This window comes from Chionomys nivalis, chromosome 7, assembly GCF_950005125.1.
Source record: "Chionomys nivalis chromosome 7, mChiNiv1.1, whole genome shotgun sequence".
NCBI classification, from domain to species: domain Eukaryota; kingdom Metazoa; phylum Chordata; class Mammalia; order Rodentia; family Cricetidae; genus Chionomys; species Chionomys nivalis.
In genome coordinates, this window is record NC_080092.1 from 68,076,217 (window position 1) to 68,100,277 (window position 24,061).

Genomic DNA, 24,061 nt, shown 5'->3' on the forward strand with positions numbered 1-24,061 from the left:
CTGGAGTCCCACAATCCTCTCTGAAGTACACCCTCAAAATGATCTAAATATTTCCCATAAGGCCCTACTTCTTAGTTTCTACTACCTTCCAATAATACCTCCCTGGAAGCAAACTTTTAGCCACATTAATCTTTGATGGCTACTTTATATTTTAACTTTATATTTTGATAGATGAAGTCATACTATCAATATTCATGTATGTACATCAATTACCAGAAAGGGTAATCATATTGATGACATGAAATAAAAAAAAAATCTGTATCTTTTTAATTTATCATACAATCTAACTCTAAGATGAAATCCAAATGCAACCACCATCTGCCAGGTAGACTTGTTTGTCCAAACCAAATGGAGACAGTAAGTAGAGAAAAAAAAGACTGGATTCTCCCTCAGTGACAGGGTTTCTTTATATAGCCCTGGCTGTACTGGAATTCACTCTGTAACCCAGGTTGGCCTCACACGCAGAGATCCACTGGCCTCTGCCTCCCAAGTGCTGGGATTAAAGGCGTGCACCACCACTGCTCAGATTTAGGGAACATTTTTGGCTCTTGCAGAAGGCTGGGGTCTGGTTCCCAGCACCTTCATGGTGACTCAGTATCATTTAACTTCAATTCCAGGGGATCTATCAACCTATTCTGGCTTTTGTAGGCACCAGCACACACACAGTGAACGAACACACACACACACACACACACACACACACACACGAAACACCTATACAAATAAAAATAAATTAAAAAAGAAAGCGGAAGTAGAAAATTGACTCCCCAAGTTGTCCTCTTACTACAAGTACACCATGGCATATGCATACAGAAAAAAAATTTTTCCCAGAAGAGTCTGTAACTATTTCCCATTCATATCAAATAATTCTGATTCACTCATGGCATGAGTGAATGTGTCTATACTTTAAAGAATAGGTGTTTAAATTTAAAGAGTATCAAAAACTTATATGTACTACAATGAATATCACATGGCGAGTCTAACTGTATACTGAGATTAGTTTTGGGTCAGCACTCTTCCTCTCGTTCTCGTGACCGTTTCCGGAAATTCAAAGACGCTCCTGCCTGTGACGAAGAAGCAGTGATGGCAGCATCTCGAAATCCCTGAGGCTGCAAGATGAAGAATACACAAATACACTTAATGAACATTTAAAGTAAAAATTAATTTTCCAAATAGTTTTTAAATAACACTGGGTAAGGATGTTCTCTAAGACTCTAATAGTTCAGTGATGAGGCCCAACACCCTTTTGCCCAAGTTAACAACAAAAAGTTCTCTAAAAAGAATCCTAATAAGCCTTATGGTACCTGCCGGGAGAAATGGAAAGTAGTCTGATCTGCTATTTATCTGCTTTACAAATCATCTTTACAATAAAATATTCTGTCTGGCATGTGGTATGCATCTGTAATAGTAAGCCCTCAGGAAGCTGAGGCAGGAGGATGAAAAGTTCAAAGTCAGCCTGGACTATATATATATAACAAGACCTCTTCTCAAAAAGACAAAACAATGGCAGGTTAGTGAATGTAGGGGTAGTGTAAAAACTAAGTGAAGAATTCATTTTCAGAATTGCTTTCCATTTTTCTCTTTATCCTTATAAGATGGCTGCTTAGTGTGGTGGCTCACATGTTTAATTCTAGCACTCGGGAGGCAGAGGTAGGCAAATTTCTGAGTGTGAAGCCAGCCTGTTCTATAGAATAAGTTCTAGGACAGCGAAGGCTATGTAAAGAGACCCTGTCTCAAAAAAAAAAAAAAAAACAAACAAACAAAAAAAATAAACAAGGGTTGGAGAGAATTGGCTCAGTAATTAAGGGCACTTGTTCTTGAGAAAGACCCAGGTGGAGGCTCACCCTCCTTGGACACCAAGCACACAAATGGTATACAAATGGTATATAAATTTTAAAAATATATTGAATAATGAAGCTCAAGGTCATGATTAGCTTTGTAGTGAGTTTGAGGGCCTGGTGTCTAGTGATGTAAGTGCTCAGGAGATTGGCATAAGGGTGACAGCTATACAGACTAAATACTAATACCAGCATTATCCTTTCTTGTTGTTGCTGATATTTCTGAAACAGGGTCACATACTAATTAGGCTGGTCTTGAACTACTGATCCCCTTCTACCTCAGTCTCCTAAGTGTAGGCTGTCATGTCCAGTTGTACTTTTTCCTTTCTGAAAACTTTTAACATAAAAATCTGTAGGAGATTTTACAGATTCCATGAAACATAAATATTTCCTCTGTTCTCAAAGATAATTTTTTTCCTTTTATTTTTTTCTTTTTTGAGGCAGGATTTCTCTGTGTAGCCCTAGCTGTCCTGGAACTAGCTCTTGTAGACCAGGCTGGAACTCACAGAGATCCGCCTGCCTCTGCCTCCCAAGTGCTGGGATTAAGGCGTGTGCCACCATCGCCCAACTGTAACTACAGTATTCTGTTAGTACTGTTTTGGTCTTGTTCTCCCACCAAAACTGTCTTCAAACATGCTTGCTGCTTATAAGAGTAACAGAAACCATTTGTATATGACCCCTTCAGATATTTACTGCCCACCAACACCAAAATCCCACTCTAATTAAATAATACTAACCGTGATCTGAAATGGAATTGTGGACTCCTTCTGGCTGGGCGACTTGTACAATGTTGCAAATCTGTTTGAAGAAAAAAATACATATAAACATTACTTTAATAATTAGGTTGCATGGCTGATTTCATAATTTAAATGTGCAGAGTCTTATCAAGTGTTCTAGAGAACATAATTGTAAAGAAATATTAAAAAACAGAAAACCGCCGGGTGGTGGTGGCGCATGCCTTTAATCCCAGCACTTGGGAGGCAGAGGCAGGTGGATCTCTGGGAGTTCGAGACCAGCCTGGTCTACAAGAGCTAGTTCCAGGACAGGCTCCAAAACCACAGAGAAACCCTGTCTCGAAAAACTTAAAAAAAAAAATAAAATAAAATAAAATAAATAAAATAAAATAAAATAAAAAACAGAAAACCTTCCCTCACAGGTTACCTTGCAGATGCCTTTAGTTTCAAGTAGGCAGAGGTAGGATTTTTTTTGAGCCCACAAGTTCAAAGCCAGTCTGTGTCTTAAAACAAACAAAATCCTTCTTTAAAAAAAAAAAAATTCCATGTAAGCATGCAATAGCTAATACATCCAATAAGGTTGTTTGTATACATAAAAATTTAATGACAGCGCACGCCTTTAATCCCAGCACTTGGGAGGCAGAGGCAGGCGGATCTCTGTGAGTTCGAGGCCAGCCTGGTCTAGAAGAGCTAGTTCCAGGACAGGAACCAAAAAAAGCTACGGAGAAACCCTGTCTCGAAAATAAAAAAATAAAAAAATTAACGACAGATTTAAATAAATAAATTCCTTGATATGCAATGCTACTTATGCTAAAAATTAAAAGTGGTGAAAAATATATAACAAGAGGAAGGTACTAATAACACATGAGATAAGTTATATATATATATATAAAACTCATCTTAAGTTATATGACAACACATTTTAAGTTATATATTATATGACCACATTTTTTTTTTTTTTTTTTTTTTTTTGGTTTTTCGAGACAGGGTTTCTCTGTGGTTTTGGAGCCTGTCCTGAAACTAGCTCTTGTAGACCAGGCTGGTCTCGAACTCACAGAGATCCGCCTGCCTCTGCCTCCCAAGTGCTGGGATTAAAGGCGTGCGCCACCACCGCCCGGCTATATGACCACATTTTATATTATATGGCCACACACGTCATATGACTACACATCTTAAGTGACACATATAAAAAAGCTAGTTAGTGACACTAGAAATATAGTAGTGTTTGATGAGCATGACTGATGCTCTAGGTTCAATTCAAAGCACTGCCAAAAAAGAAAAACTGCTGGACAGTGGCAGTGCATGCCTTTAAGCCCAGCACTCAGGAGGCAAAGGCAGGCGGATCTCGGAGTTCCAGGACATCCAGAACTACACAGAGAAACCCTGTCTGGAAACGCAAACAAAAAGACAAAAGAAAAAAAGAAAAAAAAAAAGGGAAAAAATTTTAAAAACAACAACAAAAAATGCTAGAAGCAGCCAGGCGGGTGGTTGTGGCGGTGGTGGCGCACACCTTTAATCCTAGCACTTGGGAGGCAGAGGCAGACTGATCTCTGTGAGTTCAAGGCCAACCTGGTCTACAGAGTGAGTTGCCAGGATAGTCAGGGCTATATAGTGAAACACTATCTCAAAAAATTAGAGAAAAAAAAAAAAAAGGAAAGAAAGAAAGAAGAAAGGAAAATTAGATAATCTTAGAAAAAGTACACAAGTTATCTTACATCTCCAGTATGGGCTAAAAGGTGTCAAGTACATCTGAATTTTTGAGGAAATTATTAAGAAGCCATAACCTCGACTGCTCACTCACTCTTGGTGTAGGGAATATGGCCCAAGGGCTTTCTGAGACTGAGTATTCCTATGTGCCTCAGACTGGCCATGAACTCCCAACCTTTCTCTCAAGTACGTTATACCTTGCATGCCCAAGTCAAAAAAGGAGTAAGATTTTTTTTTTTTTTAAAGATTTATTTTTATTTATTATGTGTACAGTACGTCTGCATGTATGCCTGCAGGCCAGCAGAGGGCACCAGATTTCATTACAGATGGTTGTGAGCCACCATGTGGTTGCTGGGAATTGAACTCAGGACCTCCTGAAGAGCAATCAGTGCTCTTAACCTCTGAGCCATCTCTCCGGCCCCAAGGAGTAAGATTTTTAAGAAGCCTTTATACATTTAGTACAAATCATTAAATTAACACTAGATGTGGTGGATTGTGCCTATAATACTAAAGCAGGATGCAGGAGGATTGCTAAAAGTTCCAGGCCAGCTTGGGCTATAGAAAGGAAAAAGCAACCCTAAAGTCAAAAGGGAATTGATTAAGCTTTTAAGTTAGGAAATTCTCTTCAAATTTCTAGGTAAAAAAAATCTTTGTACATCATGTCAGCATCTCAAAAAGATCTTTTTTCAAGAGATCTTTTTAAACTAAACCAAAAAGAATCACTTGGCTCACAGCCCTAGCTGAGATGAAGCTTAACATATGGCTGAACTACATAGTGTGGGTCAGGAAGAAACAAGGCAGAAGCACAATTTGTGCTCTAAAGCTGAGCACACATATGAAATGCTGTGTGGGGGTGTCAAGTATTACTCCACTCTACCACCAGATCTTCTTGGCAACGAGTGGTATAATTCTGAACAATCTTGGCCTCATATCATCATGAATATGCAAATTGGGGAACCCACATAATGTAAGGACACAGACATAATCATTTAATTGTTGGAATGCCATTCTGTCATTTGTCAAAGGTTAAAAATCAGATGTTACTGGGTAGGAAGTGTTGGGGCACACCTTTAACCCCAGGACTGGGGAGGCAGAGGCAGGTGGATCACCGTAGCAAATTCCAGACCTGTCAGAGCTACACAGCAAGATCCTATCTTAAGAAAACAAAAAGCAAAATATAAAATCAGATGTTATCTCATATTACCCCATGAGATAATATCTACACTCAATTCATGTTATAAATATTTTTCAAGGTTTTACGTTTTTCTGTTCATATTTAAAGTGTTCATTTTTATAATTATCAATTTATAATTTTTTTTCATATTTTTAAAATAAATTTCTAAAAAGCATGAGAGTACACGGCTTGATGGCAGAGTGCTTGCTTAGCATTTCCCAGGCCCCAATTCCCTAATATCAGGGGAATAAAGTGGGGTACTCTTCTGGAAACTCAGTATTTATGAGGTAGAAGCAAAAGTTTCAAGAATTAAGGCCATTCTATGCTATCTAGTAAGTTACAGGCCAGCCTGGGCTACTTGACAGTCTATCTCAAAAACAAACAAACAACAAATAAAAAGCATGTAAGACTTCACGCAATCTTATGGATGGGCCTATAGCTCATCTATAGTAGGAGAGCTTGTATTGAGCATGCTCAAAAGTCCTCGTTCAATTTCTAGTACCCAAAACCCAAACCAAACAAAACCACCATATTCCCTATATGCAAATATTTCACAAAATTTAAAGACAATTTAGTTTCAAACAATAAACAAAAATACCTTGATTTTTTTTAGTGACTGAATTCTGATTATCATAAAGTATACACATCACTGTCATATCTACAGACTTGAAATCAACAATTCAGAGGAAAAGCACTTCTACTAGGGAATAAAAGAATAAAAGCTATACACTGAGGTTTGCATGCAGTATTATAATTATCTTCTAGAAAAGTTATTACAGGACAAAGGGAAAGAATTCATGCCTGACCAAGTTAGGTTTTAGTGATAGCACTGGTGCAGTCTTTTCCAACTGACTCATGCAGTCTCTACCTCCAGAGGCTACCGCACAAAGTCCGTGCCTTCCTTTCCCTTACAGCCACGTAAGGGCTGGAGAGGTGGCTGAGGAGCGCAGAGCACTCGCTGCTCCTGCAGAGAACTCAGGTTCAGTTCCCAGTACCCACACGGCAGCTCACAACTACCTCTAATTCCAATTCCAGGGGATCCAGTGCCCTCTTCTGACCTCTGTGGGCACCAGACATGCAAAAATCACATAAAATAAATAAATCCCTTTTTTAAAATTAAATTAAGCTGGGAGTGGTGGTGCACTCCTTTAATCTCAGAACTCAGAAGGCAGAAGCAGGCAGATATCTGTGAGTTCAAGACCAGCCTGGGCTATACAGTGAACTCCATGACAACCAGGGCTACATAGACAAATATATATATCCTCTCCACCCTCAAAAAATTTTGTTCATGAAACAGAGCTTTATGATACGGCTTTTTCTATTCTTTTTTATGGACTCTTGCAGTACTAGGCTGACCTGGAACTACACAGGCCAGGTTAGCCTCGAACTCAGACTATTTTCCTCAGTCTCCTGAGTGCTGGTATGTGCCAACATACCTAACCACAATATGAATTTGAAAGAGAACTAGAAGATATGTAATGCAGCTTTCTAAAAATAAAATAAAAATATAGTATCGCTGACTAAGGTCAATATTGCCCTACATACTGCCTCAGTTTCCTTCTTTATTAGAGCACTTCCATACCAAGTTCTCTAGGTTATACAATTAATCACAAAGCAGAAAGGCTGGCATAAATCTGATATTTTTTGAAGTTCAGAATAAAAGACTTCATAGCTTTCAATGGCCTACTTTAAAGAAAAGGAAAGCGGGTTCATTCACTTGCTCAGCAGCTTTAGAAACAAACACAAAGGCTCCATGCTGCCATGATTTCATTTTAAAGAACAATACTTGTGAAAGGCAGGTAAATACATGGGTAATAAGAGGGGAAAAATGACAGACACAATTTCATGCAAGAACTATATTAAGCAACTAAGAAACACCATCCTATTTTCCACATGTGTTAGTCCTAACGCTAACCTCAAAAGTTTTCCTTTTGTCCTGATTTTATTCTTTCAATCCCTTCTGGGAACGCGGAGTACCACCTCCTTCTTCATAGCTAATAAGAGATTTCAAAGAGTATCAGAAGGCAGCAATTCCTTAGCCACCTACATGTTCCAGGTGCATTCACCCCATCATTTAAATACACAAAGAATTCCCTATGTAGCTGAATGTGCAGTACTAACAGTGTGTTTCTATGTTTTCTATAACTGATGTCAAACAAGGCAACAAAAGCAGTGGTTTATGGGTCACTGCAAATCTCAAGCTGGGGACTAATGCTAGGAACCATTAAGTACTCAGTGTAATTAGACTAATATTCTGAATTATGAACTTATTTCTATACTGACCTTTGCTTTTGTTCCCAATGAAAAATAAGCCTTATCGTAGCAGCGTGCCCCCAGCTTTCCCCTAAAAAAAAAAAAAAATTAACTATATAATACCTTTAGAATTTTCAAGTTGCTTAGAAGGTCTCTGGCCAAATACAATCTTATATTACCAGATTTATTTATTTATTTATTTATTTTATTTTATTTTTTATTTTTTTATTTTTTGGTTTTCGAGACAGCGTTTCTCTGTGGTTTTGGAGCCTGTCCTGGAACTAGCTCTTGTAGACCAGGCTGGTCTCGAACTCACAGAGATCCGCCTGCCTCTGCCTCCCAAGTGCTGGGATTAAAGGCGTGCGCCACCACCGCCCGGCTATTACCAGATTTAGAATAAAAATATTCTTGAGCCGGGCGGTGGTGGCGCACGCCTTTAATCCCAGCACTCAGGAAGCAGAGGCAGGTGGATTTCTGTGAGTTCAAGGCCAGCCTGGTCTACAAGAGCTAGTTCCAGGACAGGCACCAAAAACTACAGAGAAACCCTGTCTCGAAAATCAAATAAATAAATAAATAAATTGAAATAAAATAAAATAAAATTCTTGGACCAGGTGGGGTAGAGGATGCCTTTAATCCCAGCTCTCAAGAGGCAGGTGGATCTCTTTGAGTTCAAGGCCAGAGCGAGTTCCAGGAAAGCCAGAGCAGTTACACAGAAAAACCCTGTCTTGAGAAACTAAAAAAAGAAAAGAAATATAAAATAATAAAGTATTTAGTTAAAAAAATAATATTCTTGGTTTTGACCAGGCAGTGGTGGTGTATACCTTTAATCCTAACACTTAGGAGGCAGAGGCAGGGGAATCTCTGAGTTTGAGGCCAGCCTGGTTTAAAGAGTGAGTTTCAGGACACACAGGGCTACACAGAGAAACCCTCTCTGAAAAAACAAAGTACAAACAAAGCAAACCAAAGAATGTTCTTGGTTTCAAAACCTGTGGCACATGAGGAAGATCTAAGAGTGATAGAGTTTTACTTCTCCAGGAGAGCAATACAAATCACTGTCCTCTATTTGCTCCACGAAAAGATTATAGCTTCAGTATATTATCCACCTTCCACTCTGTAAGGCCTACTATGTATTTTTGACACCCAGTAACAGGGTCTCATTATGGTTCTGACTGACCTGGAATTTGATAGTTAGACCAGGATGGCCTTGAATTAAGAGAACCCAGTCTGCTGCTGCCTCTGGAGTGCTGGGTAAAGACAAGTCACCAAGGGGGTTTCATTATGCGGTCCAGGCTTTCCCGGGATTTCTGGGCTAAAGTTCTTCCTACTCCAGCCTCATGGCGGGCTGGGGCTACAGTTCTGTGTCACCATGTTTGGCACACAGAGTATTACTGGGTTTCAATAATACTTCAAGATAGATCTTGAAACATTGTGTTCTAATAAAATCACATTAGAAATATAGTCATGGACTGGAGAGATGACTCAGTGGTTAAGAGCACAGACTGTGCTCCCAGAGGTCCTGAGTTCAGTTCCCAGCAACCACATGGTGGCTCACAACCATCTATAATGAGATCTGGTGCCCTCTTTTGGAGAACACTGTATTCATAATAAATAAATCTTAGAAAAAAAAAGAAACATAGTCATACCTGTTTGCACTGGTATGATTTGTATTTAAACAGACTCCTTTCCTGCCTAAGACCGTGGGGCTTAGGTTTTTTTTAAATTTCTTTTTTATTTTAAGCAGTCAGTGCTCTTAATGGCTAAGCCACCTCTCTAGCTCCTAAGACTGAGGAGTTTGTTTGCTTATTTTTTGAGACAGGATCTCCCTATGTAGCCCTGGCTGTCCTGGAACTCTGCAGACTAGGCTGGTCTCAAACTCAGAGATCTGTCTGCCTCTGCCTCCTGAGTGCTGGAATTAAAGGTGTGTGCTACCACTGCCCAGCAAGACTGAGGCTTTAATGTCTAGAATCCTATTTTGAATATTTACTTCTCAGGTTTCTAACACAGCTGCCAGACAGCAGATACTCTTAATAAATGTTTGTTAAATTATGAAAGGATTAGTCGGTATCTCAGGACACTGCACTTAGTGAGCAGATGAGTCAGTGGATAAGCAGTCTCTGCTTTCAAAGCTTATAGTATTCAAATGACAAGGTAGGAAAATATTAAAATGAAAATGTTTTATCTAATTCATTTACCCACCTAATGCAGGAACAAGTAATGCTTGACTTTTATCAATCTTTGTTGTCATCTGATTTGTTAAAATAACCTATAAGAGCAAAACATAAGAAAGTTAGGATATGCTGGACAGTGGTGGTGCATGCCTTTAGTCCCAGCATTTGGGAGACAGAGGCAGGTGGATCTCTATGAGTTTGCGGCCGATAGTCACTATCCACAATCTTTAATTCCAGCCTGGTCTACACAGCTAGTTCCAGAGCAGCCAGGGCTACACAGAGAAACCCTGTCTCGAAAAACAAACAAAAAGTACGTAAACAGTCCTATGAGATAATATTCTGAATATAACAAGTTAAAGAAAATATATTAGAGGCTAAAGAGATGACTCAAATTCAGGACCCAGATTCAATTTCCAGAACTCACATGGTGGCTCACAATTTTTAACAGTGGTTCTCAACATTCCTAATGCTTTTACCCTTTAATAAAGTTCTCACGTTGTGGTGACCCCCCCAACCATAAAACTATTTTTGTTGCTATTTCTTTCTCTTTTTTTTCCCCAGACAGGATTTCTCTGTGTAACAGTCCTCTGTGAAACTCACTCTGTAGACCAGGCTGGCCTTGAACTCACAGAAATCTGCCTGCCTCTACCTCCCAAATGCTGGGATTAAAGGTGTGCGCCACCACTGCCCAGCTTCATTGCTATTTCATGCCTATAATTTTGCTACTGTTATGAATCATAATGTAAACATCTGTGTTTTTGATGGTCTTGGGGGGGTTATGACCCACAAGTTGAGAAGCTGATCTATAACTTCAAATCTAGAAACCTGAAACCCTCTTACGGCCTCCTCCGGCACCAGGCACACATGTGGTACACAGACATACATTCAGGCAAAACACTCATACACACAAATTAAATAAAGCTCTTTAAAATACATTTTTTTTCTAAATAAAGGTGAAGAGATGAAGGAAATTTGCTCATTTGTTTGAAAATTTAAAAATAAAAATTTTCTGTACTTATCTGCAAATATGCGTTATCAGAAAAAATGATAAGAAAAATCTGAAGGAACAAAGAATTCTTGTTTTTTTACTTATTTTTGATTTTTTAAGACAGGGTTTTTCTTTTTAACTGGCTGTTCTGGAACTCACTCTGTAGACCACCAGGCTGGCCTCGAACTCAAGAGATTCACCAGTCCCTGCCTCTCAAGTGCTGAGATTAAAGGCAACTCCAGGCCTATTTTTTTTTTTTTTTTTAAAGACAGGGTCTCTCATTGAATCTAGGATTCTTCTTTGAATCCCTTCACAATGTTGGGATTACAGGAGTGTACTGCCATGTTCAGCTTTTATGTGGGTGCTGGGGTATTGAACTCAGGTCTTCACGCTACCAAAGCAAATACTTTATTCACTGAGCCATCTCTCCAGTACCCTACACTTTTAAAATTCAAATCTTGGGGCCTAGAGTCATATGCCTTTAATCCCAGCACTTGGGGACAAAGGCAGGTATATATCTCTATGAGTTTGAGGCCAGTCTGGTCTATATAGAGAGTTCAATGGCAACCAGGGATAGATAGACCTATCTCAAAAAATAACATAAAAATTTTAGCCAAATATGGTGGTACATTCCTTTGGTCCTAGCACTTAAGGAGAAGCAAGCCATAATGCCATACCTTTAAATGCTTTTTTTCTTTTTAGTTTTTCCGAGATTGGGTTTCACTGTAGTGGTGCTTTTTTATTGAGACAGGGTTTCTCTGTAGCTTTGGAGCCTGTCCTGGAACTAGCTCTTGTAGACCAGGCTGGCCTAGAACTCACAGAGATCCGCCTGCCTCTGCCTCCCGGGTGCTGGGATTAAAGGCGTGCACCACCACCACCTGGCGTTCACTGTAGTTTTGGTGACTGTCCTGGAACTTGCTCTGTAGACCAGGCTGGCCTAGAACTCACAGAGATCTGCCTGTCTCTGCCTCCCAAATGCTGGGATTAAAGTCGTGAGCCGCCACCACCTGGCATATTTTATACATTTTTATAAACTGCCTTGGTCAGGGAGGCACTGGAGGAGAGGAGGAAAGGGAAACTTTGGTAGGGATGTAAAAACAAAAATAAATAAGGTATTCCAAATTTGCCTTGGTCATGGCACTTCTGTCACAGAAATATAAAGGTAAGACAGCAAGGCATAGCTGTACATTCATTTAATCCCAGCACTTTAGAGGTAGAGGTAGGAGCAAAAAGATCTGTTTGATACCAGCCTGGGGACACGAGTTTCAGTACAGACAGACATAGTTAAGACCTTGTCTCCAAAAAAATTTAAAAAGGGTAAGATAAGAATTTAGTGTCATCCTTAGATGTATAGTGAATTCAAAGTCAATTTGAGCTAAATGAGACCCTGCCCTAAAAAAAAAAAAAAAAAAACCAAGCCACTATCCACCATCTTTAATTCCAGTATTAGTAGATCAAGGAGCCAATGCCCTCTTCTGGCCTCCTTGAACACAGCACTGACAAGGTATACAAACATACATGCAGGTACAGCACCCATGAACATATAAAAGACTTAAAAGAAAAAACACCAGGCAGTGGTGGTGAATACTTTTAATCCCAGTGCTTGAGAGGCAGAGGCAGATGGATCTGAGTTCAAAGACAGCCTGGTCTACAGAGTGAGTTCTAGGACAGCCAGGGTTACAATAGAAAATCCCTGACTCAAAAAACAAACAAAACCAAAACCAGACAAACACAAAAAACCTAATTAAGGCAGAGAGTGACTGAGAAGGATAATAGTGCTGCCTCTGGGCTCCACAGGCAAATGCACACTGTACATGGGCCTCTATGTATGCACACAAACCAAAATTTACATACATAAAAGAGAAAGGGCTAAATTAAAATAGGGCAGGGGATATAGTTCAATGGCAGAATGTTTGCGTAGTATGTCTGAAGTCTTGGGCTAGAGGAGCAGCAGAACAGCAGCAAAATAACAGAACAAGAAAAACCCACCAAAACCCAGGAAACTGTAACACTCTGCAGCCTATTTGTCTTGAGTGCCCTCTACTGGGGGATCTTCAGAATACCAGGACTAAGGATGCTAAATTCCAATTAGCAGTAAGAAATAATTCAAAGGGCACTATGCTTTAGCAAAAAGGATATGGCAAGATACGGTAAGATGGTAAAGTGGTACTCAGTGGGTAAAGGCACTTTCCATGCAGTCTGACAACTTAGGTTTGATCTCTTGGAAAACATAGTGGAGAGAACTGGCTTTAATCCTAGCACTGGGAGGCAGAGGCAAGCAGATGTCTGTAAATTTGAGGCCAGTCTGGTTTACAGAGTTCCAGGACAGGCTCCAAAGCTACCCTATCTCAAAAAACATTTAAAACAAACAAACAAAAAAACAGAAGGGTTGGAGATGGTTCAGAGGTTAAGAACACTGACTGCTCTTCCAGAGGTCCTGAGTTCAATTCCCAGAAAACACCTGGTGGCTCACAATCATCTGTAATGAGATCTGGTGCCCTCTTCTGGCCTGCAGGTATAACACTGTATATATAATAAATCCAAAAAAATTTTTTAAAAAGACTAAGATTTGGAAATACAAAGAAAAAGTGTATGGTTTAAATTTTACAGAGGAAGTTTTTTATTTATATTTGGTGTATCACAGGTATGTGCTAATAATTTCCCTTAAAAGGTTAAAAAAAAAAAAACAGGGTAACTCAGCATTTTTATCTCCTGTCTCTCTTCTGACAAGTGCATTTTTGTCAATGGGAGGATGTGGTTGCAGAGTGAAAATTAATGGCAAACAGGTAACCCTGCACTCTTTGGTTCACATGTATTTGCCTACCATGCATGAGGTTCTGGGTCTAATCTACTCATGCAAAATATGTATAAATTTAAACATTAAATTTTTTTGTTTTGTTTTTCAAGGCAGGGTTTCTCTGTGCAGCCTCGGCTGTCCTGGAACTCACTCTGTAGACCAGGTTAACCTCGAACTCAGTGACCCACCTGTCTCTGCCTCCCGAGTATTGGGATTAAAGGTGTGCATCACCACCACTGCTCAGCCAGACATTAATATTTCATACAGTCTTAGCTATAAAAGTCTTCTGACTAATAATACTTACAGCTAATCTGTGATTGTTTGCGAGGCTGATCATTTGTTGGGCTAGGCCATTCAGTAACCGTGTACGAAGGGACAGATCATCAAAGTCATGACGGAAAGGAAAAGCAATGCCATCGATTATCATTAACTTCACCTAAACACAGGAGAATGAAATTAGGTTTGGAGTTACAATTACAATGAACATATCCCATTACAGAAATAAACCTTAAAACTGAGGACTTAAAAAAGAAAGAAATCAAGTTGGGTGGGGTGGCACAGGCCTTTAATCCCAGCATTCGAGAATCAAAGACAGGTGGATCTCTTTTTGAGGCCAACCTAGTCTACAAAGCAAGTTCCAGGTCAGCCAGGGCTATTACAGAGAAAGCTTGTTTGAGGGAAAAACAACTCCCCATCAAAAAAGAAAAAAAAAAAAAGAAAGCCATCTAGCTTGCTAGCTGGACATTTTTGATGCAGTTGGAGAGATGGCTCAGCAACTGAGTGTACACTGCTCTTAAAGAAGATGCAGGTTCAGTTCCTAGTACCCATGTCAGGCAGTTCACAACTTCCTATAACTCCAGGTATCTGTCTAGGGGATCCAATGCCCTCCTCTGGCCTCCAGTCACTTGCATAATTAAAAATAAAGGCATGGTGGTATATATCTATAATTTCAGCATGCAGAAGGTGAAGGAAGGAGGATCGTGAGTTTCAGGCCAGGCTGGGCTATACAATGAAACTCTAACTCAAATTAAATAAAAATAGTTTTTTTATAATGCGAGGAATTAAACCTGTGGCCCACAGATGGTAAGCACTCTACTACTGAGTTATATACTTCACCCTAGGGTTTTATTTCTAATTCTTCAAAGGTTTCCTCTTAAAATTCATTTTATTATTCTATGCGTATTGGTTTTGCCTCCATTTATGCCTGTGCACCATGTTTGTGCCTAGTACCTGTGAAGGCCAGCAGAGGGCAAGGGATCCCTTAGAACCAAATTTACAGATGGTTGTGAGCCACTATGTGGGTGTTGGCATTCCAACTCTGAAGAGCAGTCAGTGTTCTTAACCATCTCTATGGCCCTCAAAGGCTTTCTTTCTTCTGCAAAGTATCACCCAATGATTCTACATTAATCATCACCTGAATACTAGCATTACATGCACATGCAACGTTCGAGCTTCATTTCTGTTGCTGGAGATGGCTCAGCAGTTAAGAGCACTGGCTGCTCTTCCAGAGGACCCAAGTTCAATTCATAGTACCCACATGGCAATTCACAATCTTCTTTAACTCCAGTTCCAGGAAACCAGTGCCCTGTTTCAGGCCTGTGTGGACATTGCACATACATGGTACACAGACATAAATGCAAGCAAAATGCCCATATATACATTAATAAAAAATTAATGAATATCTCCGAGAGTCTAGTATCTGAATACTTGGTTCCCAGTTGGTAGCGCTTTTTGGCAAGGCTTAGGAAGTATAGCCTTGCTAGAGGAAGTACATCACTGGGGACAAGTTTTGAGGTTTCAAAGCCATGTACCATTTCCAGTTTGTTCTCTCTGCTTCTGGATTGCGGTTAAATATGTAAGCTCTCAGCTGTGCCATCTCTGATGCTATGATTCCCTGCTATGATGGACTCTTAACCCTTTGCAACCAAAATGTCTGTGTGTTGTCACAGCAACAGAAAACTCACTGTAAGACACCCCACATAGCCACAGAAATCTTGAAACTCACTGTAAGACTCCCCACACAGAAGCTGGGCGGTGGTGGCGCACGCCTTTAATCCCAGCACTTGGGAGGCAGAGGCAGGCGGATCTCTGTGAGTTCGGGACCAGCCTGGTCTCCAAGAGTGTAGTAGGGAGCTGCGGGCCTGCTTTTCGTCCTGCCCGGCTCCTGCACGGCTAGCTTTATACCTGAAATAATTACACGGAAACTGTATTCTTTTAAACACTGCTTGGCCCTTTAGCTCTAGCCCTTACTGGCTAATTCTCATATCCCGATCAACCCATCTCGAATAATCTGTGTAGCACCAGTCTTACCGGGAAAGATTCAGCATGTCTGACCTGGCGGCTGGCTGCATCGCATCTGCCTCTGAGAGGAGCTGCCCTGCATCTGAGCTCACTTCCTCTTCCTTCCAGCATTCTATTCTGTCTACTCCACCCACCTAAGGGATGGCCTATCAAATGGGCCAAGGCAGTTTGTTTATTGACAAAAGACCTTCCTCCATCACAAGAGCTAGCTCCAAGACAGGCTCCAAAACCACAGAGAAACCCTGTCTCAAAAAACCAAAAAAAAAAAAAAAAAAAAAAAGACTCCCCACACAGCCACAGAAATCTTTAAAAGAACAAAGAGGATCTTGTTTCCTAATTTCAGAATGTACTACAAGCTATAGTGACCAAAACAGTCTAATAGTAGCTGAGAATCTGTAGAACACTTGCCTCACACGGATCAGACTTTAACTTTGAGCCGTAACAAAAACAAAGAAACAGAGAGAATGACTAAGGAGAGGTAAACCAATTGAAATAAAAAAAAAAATAGTAGAACAAATGCCAGGCATGGTGGCACACACCTTTAATCACAGCACTCAGAAGGTGGAGGCAGATGGAACTCTTGAGTTTGAAGCTAGCCTGGTCTACAGTACAAGTTCTAGGACAGCCAGGGCTACACAAAGAAACCTTGTTTCAGAAAAAAAAATAATTAAATAATAATAAAAATAAAGCACGCTGAATATGGTAACAAAAGCCTGTATCCTGGCACTTGAGTGAAGACAGAATGATTGAGAATTCAAAGTCAGCTAGCTGAGCAGTGTGGCCCACACCTTTAATCTCAGCACTCTAGAGGTGGAGGCAGGTAAATCTCAAAGCCAGACTGGTCTACAATGTGAGTTCCAGGACAGCCAAGGCTACACAGAAAAACCTTGTCTAAAAAAACAAAATAAAACCTATAAGCTAGGGGCTGGAGAGAGATGGCTCAGTGGTTAAGAGCATTGCCTGCTCTTCCAAAGTTCCTGAGTTCAATTCCCGGCAACCACATGGTGGCTCACAACCATCTGTAATAGGGTCTGGTGCCCTCTTCTGGCCTGCAGACATACACACAGACAGAATATTGTATACATAATAAATAAATAAAAAAAAAACAAAAAAAAAAAAACTATAAGCTAGGTGGTGGTAGCACACATGTTTAATCATAGCACTGGGGAGGCAGAATAGGTCGATCTCTGTGAGTTCAAAGTCAGCCTGGTCTACAGAGCAAGTTCCAGGACAGGCTCCAAAGCTACACAGAGAAACCTTGTCTCAAAAACCCAAAAACAAAACAAAAAAAAAAAAAAAAAAACAAGGCCAAAAAAAATAACCTATACATAAGAATATATATTTTGCTATGTATATAGTATATATATATATATATATATATATATATATATATATATACAAAAAAAGTAGAGTAAAATAATTAAGTTGCAGGGCAGGGACATCAAGTTTATGCTACACTTTATTTTTGTATTATCAACACTTTCAAAGATTTTATTTCAGTAGTATGACCAATACCTTTGAGTGATCTGAAAGGAAATCTGGAAGGAGATAGACTTGTGCCAGCAGCTCAGTGTAATCATGACAACGGAAATAATAAATATGGGAAAGAATATTTTCAAGAGTGAAATCCTCCAAGGCTTTCTGATGTTCTGAAACAAACAACAAAGCAATCTGAAAACAGTTTAGTTTTTCTTTTCCTAATTGTCTGACAATCACAGATATGTTATTTGTACCCTTGTAAAACAACATCACATCTAAAAGATGACAGAACCACCGTAGAATCGCTGTAAACTGTGCTTTGTTGACTGCTGATCTTATTATTTTTTAATGTTTTCTACTGTTTCTTTAAGAGTTCTTGCTGCTCTTGCAGAGGACCCAGGTTTGGTTCCCAGTACCCTCATAGCAGCTTACCCTAACCCTAACCATCCATAGCGTCAGTTCCAAGAGATCTGATGTCACCTTTTAGTTTCCATGAACATCAGGTACAGGCATGACGTGCTTACATACAGACAAAATACCTAATCACATTAAAATATTTTTTTATTTAAATACATTTTAAAATGCAACAGTTTCTTATTTTAAAACCAAACTTACTTTATTGTCTTTGATTGTATGTGTAATATACGTAGATTCACAAATAAACAAAATTCTTACTGTTTGTCTCCAGCTATTGATTTCCACTGAACAGAAGTCACGATTGAAGTTTCTCTTTCTTGTTTTTGAAGAATACAAATTAAGAATTCAAAGGAAAATCCAGGGACTATGGGGTATGGCTCACACCTTTAATTCTAGCACTTGGTGGGCAGAGGTAAGCAGATCTATGAGTTCAAAGCCAGCCTGATTTACAAACTGAGTTCAAGGACAATCAGGGCTACACAGAGAAACCCTATATTGAAAATAAAACAAAACAAAAACAAAAGCACAAACAAAAGATTTTAAAAGAAAAATGTCCCAATGGAGTAATTTTCCCTTTAATACTCTAATCTTTGAATAGTAACACTATGAAATCTTAACACTGGATTTTAAAACATCAGTATGGTTTGGTATGGTTTAAAAAAGTCAGTATGGTTTAGAATTTATGGCCACCGTGGTCTACACTGAAAGCACTGGGACAGCCATGTTTAAAAAATAAATAAATAAATTTTTAAAAAAGCGGGGAGGGTGCTTAGAAAGATGGCTCAGCAGTTAAGAATACTGGCTGTTCTTCCAGAGCAACCAGATTTGAGTCCTAGAACCTACATGGCAGCTCACAACAGACTGTAATTCTAGTCCGAGGAGATCTGATGCCCTCTTCTGGCCTCCAAAGGCAATGTACACATACAGTGCATTCATACATTCAAGAAAAACACCCAAACACATAAAATAAAACAAAGCGAGTTTGGTTTTGAAATGAGAAACTAATTACCACATTCTAAAATGTATTTTTTTAAAAAGATTTTAACGTGATTAGGTGTTCTGCTTGTACGTAAGTGCACCTTGTGTGTGCCTTGAGCCCACTGAGGCCAGAACTGGAGCTATGAAGAGTTGTGTGCCTCCGTGAGGGTGCTGGGAACCAAACCGAGATCCTCTGCAAGAGCAGCAAGAGCTTTTAATGAATGAACTCTCTTCAGTCCCTATGATGTATGTGATGGCTGACAAGATAACCTGAGTTCAATCTCTAGGATCCACACAGTAGGAGAAACAACTCAAATTCTCTCTGATCTCCACACATGAGCATACACACTAAGTAAAATGAGATTTTTTAAAAAGATTTATTTATTTATATATATAGTGCTTTGTCTACACGTGTCTGCACACCAAAAGAAGGCACGTTCCATTATAGTTGGCTGTGAGCTGCCATGTGTTGCTGGGACGTGAACTCAGAACCTCTGGAAGAGCAGGTAGTACTTTTAACCACTGAGTCATCTCTCCAGCTCAACAAATGTCAGAAACTGTTTAACTTGGGAGTTTCAAACCAGTTAACCTACATAGTTCCAGGCCAATTTGGGTTACAGAGTAAGATCTTGTCTCAAAAAGCCAAATAAAAAACGACTTATGCTTTAACATTACAAAACAAAACCAACAGGAGGCTGCAGTGGGAGGTGCTCGCCTGCTCTGAGCAGGGCCCTGGTTCAACCCCTCGCGTGTGTATGCACAAGTGCGTGTGTACAGAGATTCATTCACACAGAGAACGGGGTGGAATGATGTTCAGTGATAGAGTGCTTGACTCACATTTCCAAGGCCTTGGGTTTGATCCCCAACATTGCAAAGATAAACAACAAAACAAAGTAAACAAAACAAAACATCACAAAAAAATTATCTGCACCCAGCAGCTCACAGCTGCAGTCCCAGCAGGTGGGAAAAGGAGGCAGGAGGCTCAGCGCCAGATCATCCTCAGGCATACAGCACTACAAGGATATCCTGAGAACTAGACTTCAGGTTAGTAAACTCTGGCTTCTTCCAATACACACTAAGTTAGTAAAAAAACAAAACAAACCAACAACCTTTAATTTTCTCATGCACCAATCATTAAAGCCTTCACATCCCAGTGCGGCAGCACATCTTCTGTCCATACAGGACTTTCAAGTACAGGTTGTGATGGGGTTAAGACATTTTAGACAGAATTATTTTGTCTTCTACCTTTCCAGAATCTCTACTGAAAAGATATAACAAAGAAAATAGAATGTTTTTGTTTGTAATGAACTGTGTGTGCATGTTTATATGCAAATGCCACAGTGCATCTGTGCATTTCAGGGGACAATTTTCAGTTCTCTTCTTCTGTTATAGCAGTTCTAGAGGTCAAATTCACATCATCAAGCTTGGTGACAAGCACCTTTACCTACTGAGCCGTCGCACTGGCCAAGGTGCTTACCTTCTCAATTATAAAAGTAAATCTGTTGTACTGGATAGGTGACTCAGAGGTGAAGGACGTGAGCTGTGCTGGGTGTGGTGCTGAGCACCTTTAATCCTGGGAGGTTTGGCAGGCAGACCTCTGGGAGTTGGAAGCCAACCTGGTCTATAAAGTGAGTTACAGGACAGCCAGGACTGTTACACAGAAAAACCCTGACTTGAAAAACCATAAAAAAAAAAAAAAAATTAATTAAATTTAAAAAAGCAATGGCTGCTAAGTTGGGTACGACACAGGTCTGCCATTCCAGCATTCTGGAAACTGAGGCAGAATGATCACAGACAGCTAGGCTTCAGGGAGAGTACTGTTAACTAGGCAGAAGCTTCAAGTTTGGGACAACCTCTTACTGAAATGGCACAAATACAAACCGTCTTTCTCGTACAGAAGGAGCACTATGTGCTAACTCACCTCCATCCGTGTGTGCTCCTGCTATAAGGCGAAGGTGTTGAATGCAGGCAGTTGCAAGGGTTGCCACTCTATCAACCATAAAACTTCCCTCTGTGTCAATAAATACTGCCTCACCAGCCACTCCTCCAAAGCATTCTGGAATCTGCACATCCACTGCCAATTGCATACTGTCAAGAAATCAGTCAAATGACCGAATCATTATCATAACTATCAAAATGTCTTTTGTAATCTGCGTCTAATCATCAGCTAAACCATCAAGTTTTCTAAATACAAATGTAATACCCCAAGGCAACAGAGATGGCTAACTCTCCATAGCTCCAAATACATATGAATCCATAGATGCCTAGATTATAGTGCAGATATTACACAAAATTACGATTAAGTAACTCTTTGTGGTTTTTAGGTTTCTAGGAATTGGTTTATATTTTCTCTCTTTTTCTGAGTTAGGGTCTGGAAATGTAGCCCAGGCTGAGCCTTCAACTCTCAATCCTTCTATCTCAATCTTCAGCCTTACTGTTATATTTACAGGAGTGTGTCACTACACCCAGGTAGACATACTTTTTTTAAAGATTTATTTGAGCCAGGTGGTGGTGGTGTATGCCTTTAGTTCCAGCACTTGGGAGGCAGAGACAGGCAGATCTCTGTAAGTTTGAGGCCAGCCTAGTCCAGGACAGCCAAGGCTACATAGATAAACCCTGTCTTGAAAAACAAATCAACAAAAAAAAAAAGATTTGTTTTATATATATATATAGTGTTCTGTCTGCATGTTTGTGAGCCACCATGTGGTTCCTGGGAATTGAACTCAGGACCTCTGGAAGAGCAGTCAATGCTCTTAACCACCGAACCATCTCTCCAGCTCGACATATTTTTTTCTGTTGACACCAGGTCTTACTATATATCCCCGGCTGGTCTAACAATTGTTATATAGTCCAGACTGTCTTCCAACTCATAGCAATCCTGTTTCAGTATCCTGAGTGATGAGATTATAGGAGTATGTTACCAAGCCTGGTTCAGGATTCTTTATCATATACAAATCAACTTTAAAACATTTGACAAATATATCTCAGAAGCCAACTATCAGGAGAGAATCTGCTTACTCTAGTGACCATATTGTATTATAAAAGAAACATTTCTGACATAAAAGCTGCTCTATCCCTTCACTAAGATGGTGCCTGAGATAATATGAACGGTAAGCTGATGGTTTGTTGCATGAAGTAGTAACACACACTTTTTGGTATTCTGACTACAAACTCACAGCACAATACTCTATTAGTTACATAAAACACTAAGTCCATACTTAAGAAGAGAACGTTCTTATTTTACCATAATTGTGTTTTCCCAACACCTGGTACACCACAAACTTCTGTCGTTTTCGTTAGGGGTATTCCACCCCCGAGAATGTTATCTAGGGCTGAACAGAAGGTGATTATGAAGCCCTGGGTGTGTTCCTGTTCAAGAAGTTCTAGGGCTGTGCACTTCTTGACTGTCACGGAAGTACCAGCACATCTTGGTTTATCTGCGAGACATTCTCTTCTTACGATCTGTAGAGTTTCTAAAGCTTCCTCTTTGGATATCCCAACTTCTGAAAATAAAATCGGGGGAGGGGGGGACTGATATTAGAGATTTAAAAGTCTAACACAGAGCTGAATGTGGTGGCTCACACCTCTAATCTCAGCACTAGCAAGTTCCAGGATAGCCAGGACTACACAGAGAGCCTTGTCTCAAAAACAACCAAACAAAAGTCTACCTCGGTGATGAATTATCACACTAACTTCAAGGTTTATTTAATCGCTGATCAAACCCAGAGTCTTAGGCACGAGCAGCTAGTTAGTGCTCCACCTCTCAGTTACTGCCCTGTTAGCAACATTACTGCTACTAAAACTTAAAAATTAGACTAGGGGCCGGGCGGTGGTGGCGCACGCCTTTAATCCCAGCACTCGGGAGGCAGAGGCAGGCGGATCTCTGTGAGTTCGAGACCAGCCTGGTCTACAAAGGGAGTTCCAGGACAGGCTCCAAAGCTACAGAGAAACCCTGTCTCGAAAAAACCAAAAAAAAAAAAAAAAAAAAAAAAAAAAAAAAAATTAGACTAGGGGTGTGGCTCTAATTTTAAGTAGAGCGCTTAACTAGCATTTGCAAAGCTAACTGCAAAGCATTACCAAACACTTAAACAAAACAAAACATTACATTCTGTCCTCTTTGGTGAACAGCAAAGAGCTGGGCACAGTGGATGACAGCAGCTTTACTCTTGTGTGCATTAAGGATGCACACTTAATGTACACACTTAAATGTAATCTGAAGAGCTCTGAAAAAACTGTTTGGGGTATTCCGTGAATCATAAAGGTCGTCCGTCGTCTTTCTAGGGCTTTCTCCTATTCCTTTCTCACCGAAGCGGCTCTATTCCTACTCTAATCCTTCAACTCTCAAATTCAAGTTCCATTTCCCCCCACCCCCAGAATTACATGGCTTGTCTGTTTTCCAATTCTAGAGCCATTATTACCCAACTCAGTTATCATGAAACCTCAAGATGAAATATTGTTTTTTTAAAAAAAAAATAAAAAAATAAAAATTGGTTTTTTTCATCTATAGATTAGACACTCTGGTTCAAGAGACTTCCTTTGAGCGTGAGGCAGTCCTCAAAGCATCCAGGAGGCGCGGACACAGAAAACAATTAGTCAATGTTTTTCCACATAGTTCCAACCACAAGCAAAGAGTCGTTTTTACGTCGTCAACGCGGTGGCGGGAGAAGGAAGACGGAGGCGGCGCCAGGCGGCCGCGGTGCATCAGCTAGCGGCCGGGAGTCGTTACCTTTGCTGAGCTCAGAGGGTTTCACCTCCAGGATGTCCTCGGCAGTCTGAAACCCTGCAGCCACCAGCTTCACGCGCACCGCGGGAGACAGCGGGAAACTCACTAATTCCCGCTGCATTTTGAAAGCGCAGAGCCTACGCACACGGTGACGTAGAGCGAGAAGCGCGCGAAGCCCTCGTTACCAAACCCCGCCCGCCCGGCCCATGCCGTGTGACGTCACGCGCACGGCGGAAGGGGCGGGGCTCGCGCGGCCTAGCCTCACGAGGCCCTGCTGTAGGGGACATCCCCCAAGTATTCTTGTGTTTTCCTCTGGGACTCGTCTGAAGCACTCTGTGGGGTCCCCTTACCAAGGATATAGCTTGACAGAAAAAAAGGGAGCTGGAGACGTGAGGATGGTGATCAGGCCCAGTGGTCCCCGGATCACCATGCCGTGTTTCCCCTCCTCGCCCTGGCCTGTTTCATGGGTCTGAGTCTCTAATAGAAATCATCTCCCAGCGGGGC

General features: G+C 40.4%; 1 protein-coding gene across 2 annotated transcripts; it reads right to left on the reverse strand.

Annotated features, from left to right (window-relative positions):
- Window positions 1–246: 246 nt before the first annotated feature.
- Rad51c (RAD51 paralog C) lies at window positions 247–23,687 on the reverse strand. 2 transcript variants are annotated; one of them, XM_057775209.1, is made up of 9 exons: window positions 23,561–23,687; window positions 22,079–22,337; window positions 20,756–20,922; window positions 17,476–17,609; window positions 13,964–14,095; window positions 9,903–9,969; window positions 7,737–7,797; window positions 2,576–2,636; window positions 247–1,109 (listed from the first exon to the last, which is right to left on the reverse strand). In XM_057775209.1, exons 1-9 carry the CDS (start codon window positions 23,676–23,678, stop codon window positions 1,008–1,010), a joined length of 1,101 nt encoding a protein of 366 aa, XP_057631192.1. In that variant the 5' UTR covers window positions 23,679–23,687; the 3' UTR covers window positions 247–1,007. The 2 variants fall into 2 exon arrangements, with proteins under 2 accessions (XP_057631192.1, XP_057631193.1); XM_057775210.1 differs by lacking the exon at window positions 7,737–7,797 and having other exon boundaries at window positions 984–1,109.
- Window positions 23,688–24,061: the final 374 nt, after the last annotated feature.

Excerpts from the sequence above, each read along its gene's own strand:
- Rad51c (XM_057775209.1), bottom strand. The coding sequence starts at position 23,678 with ATGCAGCGGGAATTAGTGAGTTTCCCGCTGTCTCCCGCGGTGCGCGTG. Across the intron at positions 9,970-13,963 it reads CAAACAATCACAGATTAGCT|GTTATTTTAACAAATCAGAT; the intron begins GTAAGTATTATT and ends TTGCTCTTATAG. Across the intron at positions 1,110-2,575 it reads CAATTCCATTTCAGATCACG|CCTCAGGGATTTCGAGATGC; the intron begins GTTAGTATTATT and ends TTCATCTTGCAG.